Source organism: Vanessa atalanta, chromosome 21 (genome assembly GCF_905147765.1).
Source record: "Vanessa atalanta chromosome 21, ilVanAtal1.2, whole genome shotgun sequence".
NCBI classification, from domain to species: domain Eukaryota; kingdom Metazoa; phylum Arthropoda; class Insecta; order Lepidoptera; family Nymphalidae; genus Vanessa; species Vanessa atalanta.
Genome location: NC_061891.1, coordinates 5,350,522 through 5,360,654, shown reverse-complemented (window position 1 = coordinate 5,360,654; position 10,133 = coordinate 5,350,522). Strand labels below are relative to the sequence as shown.

The 10,133-nt window shown below is 34.5% G+C and overlaps 1 protein-coding gene across 1 annotated transcript; it reads right to left on the bottom strand.

Moving 5' to 3' along the window:
- Positions 1 to 810: 810 nt before the first annotated feature.
- LOC125072307 (RNA-binding protein 28) lies at positions 811 to 9,001 on the bottom strand. Its single transcript, XM_047682885.1, has 11 exons — positions 8,551 to 9,001; positions 8,304 to 8,420; positions 7,772 to 8,038; positions 7,189 to 7,356; positions 6,507 to 6,696; positions 3,500 to 3,677; positions 3,005 to 3,167; positions 2,594 to 2,699; positions 2,149 to 2,310; positions 1,810 to 1,909; positions 811 to 1,353 (listed from the first exon to the last, which is right to left on the bottom strand). Exons 1-11 carry the CDS (start codon positions 8,819 to 8,821, stop codon positions 850 to 852), a joined length of 2,226 nt encoding a protein of 741 aa, XP_047538841.1. The 5' UTR covers positions 8,822 to 9,001; the 3' UTR covers positions 811 to 849.
- Between the last annotated feature and the right edge of the window lie 1,132 nt (positions 9,002 to 10,133).

Sequence of the window (10,133 nt, the reverse complement as noted above, 5' to 3'; positions counted from 1 at the left end):
CGGACTGGCCAACGGACCACCTGAAGGTCAGTAGTCACGACTGCCTAGTTATTGATACTGCAAGAGATATCATTCCTCATATCACCAATGCGCCACCAACCTTGGGTACTAGGATGTTATGTCCCTTGTGCCTGCAGTCACACTAGCCTCTCGCCCTTCCAACCGGAACACAACAATACTAAGTATTGTTTGGCGGTAGAATACATTATGAATGGGTAGCATATGCCCAGACGGGCTTATACTGAGCGCTAACGATACGTACCTATCAGTAAAAATATTAATAACACTTATTTTGACTTTTATTTGTTTTAAGTAGAAATAACTTCTTAATTGCTATTGATGTTTTAAATATGTGTCTCATACATATAGATATATATTGGATAGTGTATGTGGCAGTGCTAGGCAAATTACTGGTACCCACAATTAGTACGGCGTGTTAGTGGCGCACGTACGCGCAACAGCATCCCAGCACTAAGCACAGTGCGCCACCGACAATGACAAATAAGCGGGCGACCGAATACAGAGAAGATAGTTATTTAAATTAATGTTTATAGCGCTGAACAATTATTATTTTGCTAGTATAAGCAGATATGTAAGCTAAATACACGAGTAAGATAAAGAAGGCTCTCTCTCTCTCTCTCTCTTTATCTCTTTTTCCACTTATAAATAGTTTTTTTAATCATTTATATAATAACGATAGTAAGATATGGGTTTTAAGAGAAATATTTTATATAAAGCAGCTTACAGCAGTTATCGTATATGAGAATACGAGTTTGTATATCCCATTTAATTTGAAATAAAACGCAAACGAAATGGTATTAAATATATTTTCCTAACAAAAATAAACATTTAAATGAAACTACGGTCAGAGTTTCTCTTCTTATTTCTTTTTCCTGTTTTATTTTTGTTAACCTTTTGTTTTGGTTGTTTTATCCGTTCGCGGGCCATTTTCTTCAGCCTCATCGCCCGCTGGCTCTTCTTCTTCTCTACCTTGACGTTCTGTCTATGTAAGTCCGCTTGTGTTCTAAGTTTATGATTACTCCGCATTTTGTGCTGACTTCCTTCTTTGGCTGTCAATCCTGAGTAATCTTCCGTATTATCTTGTCCGTGTCTTTGCACGAATCTCCCGACTTCTTGTCTCTGACCATTATTTTGCTCGAATTTTCTCTTCTTCATGTAGCTCTCGTCTGGTGTGTTTTGTTTTCGCTTCTTCCCCCTACGTCTGTCTTTGCTTTGATCGTTATCTTGATTGTCTTTCTTTGCTACGGGATTATTCGCTATGGATTTTTCTAATCTCTTTTTTCTTGCGTTTAAAGCTGTACGGTCCTCTATTGAGAATGATACTATTGGCCTCTGAAATGAGAAGAATGCCATGAGTGAAAGTACACTATACACTAGCCAGTTTTAAAAAATTACAGTCAAACAAATATCGGTCTAATCTCAAAAACCTGTTTATTTTATCTTGCTATTTATTATGTACATTTCCAAACAACTACATACTCAAAAAATGTTTACGGACTAAGCTTATACAGAAATGTAAGTAACTTGTAAGTATACAGCAGTTTGTTTGTTTCACGATGGCAACGTGAAAAACTAAATAAAACCGCATTTTTTTATGTATAACAGTATGACTATTAAAATAGAAATATTATAACATATTACACATCTATTGCAAGTAATTTACATTAGTAACGGACAAATTTATTTAGTTAAGTATAGATAAATGGTCATATAAATTATATGCGTGCTCTCAGTCATCCCAGGATAACCTACTGCTTTCCTATTGACATTTTTAAACAATATACTTACATTATTCTTGTCGAAAATATCAGGATTGTTGTTGAGTTTCCGCAGACACGCTAATGCGTCCTCGTGTCGCATGAACATCACGAAGCCATATCCTTTAGATCTGTAAAAAAATTTTTTTTTGTGGTCTGTGTTAGTTAAGATACTGTAATAGTTCAATTTATAGCATCGTTATTCTTGTTTTTTATAAAAAATTTTAATAAAACTAATGAATAATAAAAAATGTTACAATGATATATAATTATGAAAGACGTTATATAGGAGCACATGTTAGTAAAATTGCCTGTTGCCTGTTGGATGTTTAAACGAGAGATGTGCGCGTGTGCGTGCGCGTGTACTCACGGATGGTGGCCGTCGCGCTGCAGCGGCGCGCGCAGGTCGCGCATGACGCGCGCCTCGGTGATGGTGGCGCGCGGCGCGGCGCGGGCGCACGTGCGGCGCAGGCGCGCGTCGTCGCACGAGCTCGGCAGGTTCGACACCACCAGCCGGTAGCGCGACACGAATCTGAGCCCAACCGATTGCGTGAGTCGCTTGAGATATAGCGCGAACGTATGAGCACGCCCTTTTGTTTGAAGACGTCCGGGCGTTTATCTTTACCGCGAGCACACTTTGAGGTATTTCATGAGTTATTATAAAATTATACGTTGACGTGCTTACTGATAAGTATGAAATACTATGACTAGGTGTAGTAATTTTTATTTTTCAACTTCAATACATTTTTATTCATTCAATTTGTCAAAGAGACGCGAGCGATTACTTTTAAATATACGATATGATATTATATTACCTGTTTAAATTCTTTAACATCTGGGTCTTACTGCGCTCGAGGGCGAGTCGCTTCGCCATGTCCGACGCGGACACGCCCACGGCCGCCTTCGTGCCCGCCACGACCACTACCGACACAAATAAACGACGTGTAAACGTCATACGCAATATCGATTGACATCGAACTTCTAAATTTCATCATTGGCCTTGTAACCTTTGCTTTTTTTAAACTGCCAATCTAGTAATCTATTATGTTTTACTTTTCCATATGTATCAAGACTATTTGAATTAATGAATAAAATATACCAATCATTCCTAACCCCGTTCGCTGTTTATATAACTGTGCTTTAATCAAACTCTCAGAATACTTGATGTCAAAATTAATAATAAATTAAATATACAAGACAAGACAAAGACAAATGTTTCCACCGACCTCCTTCCTTAACCAAGTACAAGTTACGGTTGTCCTTGGGTTGCTTCTTGTTCCCCGTGCTGAGGTTGTCTCGTTTTAGCGCAGGCCTTACTTGCATCGCCTGTCCCTCCAGCCGTAGCTCGGAAGCATCTAGAGATAGGAAGCGTTCTGCGTCCTCTTTGTTCTGGAAACAGATTAAAATTGTTTAAATGTTTTTTGCAAAGTTTTGAACTACAAGCTGATACAAAGAACTATCGTCATCGGCATTAATATTTATTACCAATAATTTTCAATTTCTTTCAGTCAGGATATTAGATGACAGATAATTTTGATAGTAGCACAATAAGAAGCATTCTATCTTCTTTTATAACCAGAATAATCTTATGGAATGACTTTCCAAAGAACTTAAATAAAAAAATCAGTAAGTGTCGAACCATCCATGCATGATCAACTTAAAGGCTTCAGAAAAATCACAAAACTAAATTTCTACAAAAAACACACATCAATAAAACTTACGGTAAATTTAACAAATCCAGAACCTTTAGAATGTTCAGTCATCTTATCGACGCAGATAAGAGCGTATTTCACTGGACCAGTCTTCTCGGCAAAGGTTCGTAGCTCATCATTGTCCACGCTGAATGGTATGTTCGTGAGAAACACCGTACAGCCGTCCTCGGCATCATTTAGTTTTATCCTATAAAATACGTCACATTATAAATAAACCGACAAAATGAAAACAACGAGCTATCAACTCTTACCCGCCGTTAAGAATTTTTGAATAACTATTTTTTGCCACTTGTGTGAGGAGTATGTTATGGATATTATGATCGGTTGAATAGCTCAAACTTAAAGCGTAACAATTAAATAAAAACTCACTTTCGTATTCATAATATTAGCTAAAAAGTTTTGTACGGAAGATTCGACATATACATAATCCCTTAGTACGCCTTACTTAAAAATCTAGAATATTCGCGATAGTCGTAGGTGTCACTTCGTACCGCACTGTCTAAAGTATTCAAAATCTTTTCCGAAAATATTAAATATTTCTTACAACTTTGTATACTTGTAACGCTATGTAATTCTATAGAAAAGATGACCTAATGTCGACTTAATTTCTACATATTTGAAGTCTATAAAACTTTTCGATCTCCCAGGGTTATCTTTCTCCAGCTTAGGAAACGATATCCAATTACAGTGGATTTCATTTATCAGGACCTTGGTTGAAGCGACCATTCGTCTATAGCGACGTTAAATCTAAGTCCCTTGAATTAAAGCATACTATAGTATGTACAAACATATGGCTATAGAGACTTTGGATGTAACATCGAGTTCGGACGTAGCGACTGTTTTTATTGAGTAGTTTGTAATAAATTCTTAGAAATTCCATGCAGATGTTGCGACCGGAGTCGGCCCCCAAAGACACAAAAGAGGTTTCTTATATTTTGTTTACATCCACACAGATGGTCAGCAACCTTTACTTTTTGTTTATAGATATTAGCTAGGTAATTAGGTAGGTAAGCGTGTACGTTTCCGAGTTAAAATGGTTCAGTTACAAATTGATATTCAGAGTAGCAAGCGTGTATAATAAACTTTTGAATAAGTATGGCTCCTAGACGCACGTTCACTGTTAAAGAAAAGGCGGAAATGGTTTCAAAATTGAAAAATGGTGCAAACAATGCTGATTTGTGCAAAGAATTCAAAGTTTCGCATTCAAAAATATCTACGATGTGGAAAAACCGTGATAAAATATTAGAGTGCTTTGAGTCCAAATCCTTAAAAATTAAGAAAAACCGCAAGCCGACGCATCAAGATGTTGAACAAGCCCTTCTAATGTGGCTTAAAGCTCAAAGAAGCCAAAACGTACCTTTGAGCGGTCGTCTGCTGCAAGAAAAAGCTAATAATTTTGCCAGGCTGTTTGGGAAAATAGATTTTGAGTGTTCCAAAAGCTGGATATACCGATTTCGTCAACGGCACGATATTGTAGTAGGCAAAGTTTGTGGAGAAGCCGCTAGCGTATCGCATAGGGACTGTGACAACTGGCTAAAAACTGTTTTCCCAAAATTGATTGAAGGTTACACTGATAGCCAAATATGGAACGCAGACGAGACAGGTTTGTTTTTTAAGCTAACGCCTGAAAAAACATTGAAATTTAAAGGAGAGAAGTGCGTAGGTGGAAAATTATCAAAAGATAGAATCACCGTGCTTGTTGCATCAAGCATGGCAGGGGAAAAAAGAAAATTATTGGTCATAGGCAAAAGTGTTTCAAAAATGTTAAATCTTTACCAGTTGACTACCAAGCAAATAAAAAGGCCTGGATGACTTCAGATATCTTCGAAAACGTTCTACGAAAATGGGACTCCCAGTTAAGAAATAAAAAAAAGAAGATCATTTTATTTATTGACAATTGCCCAGCTCGTCCTAAAATTGAAAATTTTACCAACATAAAACTGGCATTTCTACCGCCAAATACAACATCGGTGATTCAACCTATTGATCAAGGGATAATTAAAACCCTCAAAAGTCATTATCGGAAGATTTTAGTACAGAAAATGATGAACGACGTTGAAAATGCGGCAGGCTCATTTTCTGTGAATCTTTTAGATGCTATTGAGATGATAACTACGGCATGGGCTCGAGTGACTCCTGATACAATCAAAAAGTGTTTTCTACACGCTGGGTTCTGTAAATCTTCGGTTATCACAACGATTCTGACGATGAGTTGGACATACCATTGGCACAGCTGACAACATCGTCAAGCGGAACAAATGTTGCGGATTGGGAAACATATGTCAATACTGACAGTCAGCTTATCACCACTAGCAATTTAACTGATAATGAAATTGTTGAAACTGTTGTTCCATCACCTACGACGCAAGATGAGAAAAATGAGGAGGAAGAAGAAGATGGCAAGGAAGGTGAGATTCCTACAACTGAGGATGTGCTATGTGCTGTGACAAGGCTCAAAAGATATTGTCTATTTGGTGATGCAAAGGATACTATAGACATTGAAGGCGTAATGAAAATAGAATACACCCTACAGCGTATGCTAGCACAGATAAATGAATTGAAGCAAAGTAATATTACACAATTTTTTAAATGTATCAATAAATAACTATGTGTGCAAATATTTTTAACAATGAATGAATATAAACCATGTACATGTCTGTATCTTTTTGCCTTTGCCTGTAACGACATCCGGTTTTAATGACGAAATAACAGTGATCCCTTAATCGTCGTTAAACCCGAAATCCACTGTAATTTGAATTTGTTCACTTTTATTGAAATCAACAATATATACAAATACTAGTTTCAGTCATGTAAGGAATGCGGGGGTTAAGGAGATTATTCCGAGACAAATAAAAAACTAAATAGTCTCTGTGCCAAATTTCATCCAGATTCGTTCAGCCGTCCTGGCTTGATTGAGTAACAACCATCCATCCATCCTGCTAAGCAGTAACTAAAGTTATTAATATCAATGCTAGCTTATATACTTATTTTGTGTATTATATAAAATTTGCAGTACCTTTGAAATTCAGGCTGAGTGCTTGTTACACTTTTATTATCATCTTCACCATCATCGTCTACCTCTTTATCGGCATCTTCATCGTCCTCTGACTCATCATCTTCATCTTCATTTTCATCATCTTCGTCATCTTCTTCATCTTCAGACTTTACTTCATTTTCTGAATCAGATTCATCATCATCCGATTCATCTGTAATTATAATAAGAGAATATTAATAAATTAATAAATATAATAAGGAAAGGGATGTGGATCTTATAATAATTTTTTGAAGTCGTAATTGAGAACGAGCTATAAATACGACATTTGATTCTTCAAAGCACTATATCAAGCTGTAAATAAAAGATAAAAAAAAACCATCAAGGAAAATGAGATCAGTTAAATTTAGTTATTTATGTTGAAAAATGTTTATTTTTTAAATGACAATAAAATCCAAGAGGGAAATTTATAAATTTTGACTTATTTTAAAGGTGAACACCAAAGAATGACCTTGTTCTGCAAAGCGTATTAAAGTATTTATGTTAAGGATTAAAAGATTTTATTTGGTTTAATTTACAACCCTGAATGAATCCTATTTTTATAATGTGACCAGCATTATGTATATTTATAATAATCTAATACTTTGTACTATTTAAACTTTCCCAAACTTAAATCTTTTAAATACTTCTATTTGTACTTACTTACCTTTAATTTCCTGTTTTACATCTTCAGTGGAAACATTCATTTTATTGTCATCATCATCACTATCCGACTCCTCTTTCTTCACATTGTCTTGCATTTCCACCTGCTTGTTGACAACATGCTGCATATATTTATCTTTTGCTATCGCCCAATCGACCGATATTGGTCGACCTAAAAATATGTCATTATTATTTAACTATACTTTTGTTTACGATACAATAGTACAAATTCTAGGAAATATTCTATAAAGGATTTGTTTTAAGGTAATTATTATGTATGTTTGAGATATAAATAAATATATATTTTAATTACAATACAGAATTATTTCTTGAATATTATTAAGATTATTAGATTTTTTAATATATAAGACCTTACAATCTGTAATTATGAATATGGTCAATTTTATTATTATTACGTTATTTTATAATTATACTTGTTTATGAGAAACTAAAGTATATGTAGGTAAAAGAACAACTATACTTTTGTATCATACACACAAACAACCTTAGAAGGCATAATATATGAGAAAATAATCAATGAGAGCAAAATAAACTAACAATGATTTTTTGCTTGAGTGTTTACTTACCCAAGAATGGTTTCATATTTGTTTTTGATATTGCTTCTGTAGCCATTGGAACATTTTTAAAATGTACAAATGCACACCCGACAAGTTTTCCATCAGGTTTCTTCAATAATTTAACTTCTTGAACCACACCATATGGATCAAAATGCTCTTTTAGCGACTCCTCTGTCGCTTTAAAAGATATATTACGAACTATAAGACGAGCTCTACGATTAAATCTTGTCTTGTCCTTTTCTTCTTTTGACATTGGTTTCTCATCCGTGTTTTCATCTTAAATAATGGAAAAAAAATTACTTGAGCGGATGTGAATTAATGGATCAAACAAGATCTATCTAGACAGTCATTACTAACTTACAGATAGGCTAACTTGTGCTTATAATTGACATTACTATTGTTGGACAAAAACCTGATAAAGAGCATCATAATCAAATGAACTTTAAACCTTATTCTAAGCAGAAGAGGATGTACTTGATATGATTCATAATACTAAAAAAATTTTGAATTTTCTATAAGTATTTATTAACCAATCATATACCTTTAATATCTGATTTAGAGTCATCTGTTGCATTGTTAAATTTCTTTGGACCATTACTCTGAATTTCTTCATTATATTTACGTTGTGGCACCGCCCAAGAAACATATATTGGCCGACCTGAAAATTTAATTTATTTCAGCAGTTAGTTTAAATACCCAAATATACTTCTTTAAACATATTTATATTTTTAAAATAAAGAAATGAGTTCTATAAATTGTTACATTAAATAAAATATTAAAATGGGTACCAAGAAATGCTTTCTTATTTGTTGCAGCTAAAGCTTTATTGGCCATAGGAACATGAGTGTAGTGCACAAAAGCACACCCAACAAGCCTTCCATCGGGCTTTTTTAATAATTTAACCTCTTCTACGGTGCCGTATTGTGAAAAATATTCCCTGACATTCTCATCGGTAGCTTTAAACGATATATTTCTCACTATTAAACGGGCATTTTGGTTAACTCCATCTTTATATTTTGTATTACTTTCGGGGTCCACGTTATTATCATCTTCAGTCATTTTTGTAAAGTTACGTTAACGTACACGTTTATTAAGGTTTTCATAAAACTTATGCTCATTAAATAATAGAAGACATGTATTTATAAAATAATATTGCTGTTACAGCTATTATTTCATAGAATAATTTTGTTTTCCTTGAAATTTAACTTGCGCACGCGATACGCACATTGTTTTCAGTATTTGACATCGCCTGTAAAACAAAATTGACATTGACAGTTAATGTTAATGTTGTACAGAATAAAAAAACGCTATAAAAATAAGTAAAAATTATTAGTTAAAAGAAAATAAATATACATAAAAACTATATGTAAACTACCCAAACATAGCTTCAACCAGGTATCCTATCATGGTAATCGTGATAGTAATGTATTTATTATTCGAGTTATCCCATCAGCAGCTAAGTTATTCAAAGCTTACCTGTCACATGATTTTAATGATCATCATGACGACACTCTATTGAAAGCTTTGTACACTAGACACGAGACAATTAACAACATATTTTTAAAAGGTGATTCGTCGATAGCATTTAATTTAAGTAACTTACGGTCATTTTCTTTCTTTATATTTTGACAACATCCGTATCTACTCATCATGTGATATATTTATCCACGCTTTCAAGTTCTTGACCCAAGTGACTCCGATGTATCGCTGCAAAGACCTCTCAGCTGCTCTCATAACTTCCAAACAATGTCTATATTTGCCAAGGCATTGCTTTATTTGAAAAGTCCCTTGAACTGACGTATTAACTTTTTGCTCTGGCGTCATTGTTATAACTAGCTATCTATCTTGATTACCACCAAATGCCTTGTAGAATTATGTTGGTTCCACTTATTATTTTCGCTATTGGCCCAAATGTGCGTAACGACTCTAATATTGTTTTGGTTTGGTTCTATCGTTCAACTTACCCGTTGGAATGAGAAAGGGACGTGGCTATAATGTGATGTCTTATCTCCGTATTTTTTACAAAATTAACTAAATAAATTAGATGTGAACGCACTACTTGCATCAAATATGAGTATTTTTGGATATCTAAATAATTTCAATATCTGCTAAGATGATGAACTTGAATAGCTGAACCTCGACGATGATGGTTTCCTCCTTACTTTGCTACGAGTTAGCTTTCACCTTCGCAGCGTCCTGTGTGCCGTATTAATCATTATCCCACTTCTAATGTAAGATAGTTATAACAATGCTATTGGATCCATTGTATCCAGAAGAGACCCTTTTTCCCAATGTTTGTTTTTTATAGTGTTGCCTACTTCAAAATTCATAGTGACAACACTATACTCAATTTAAGACAAATCTAACTCTC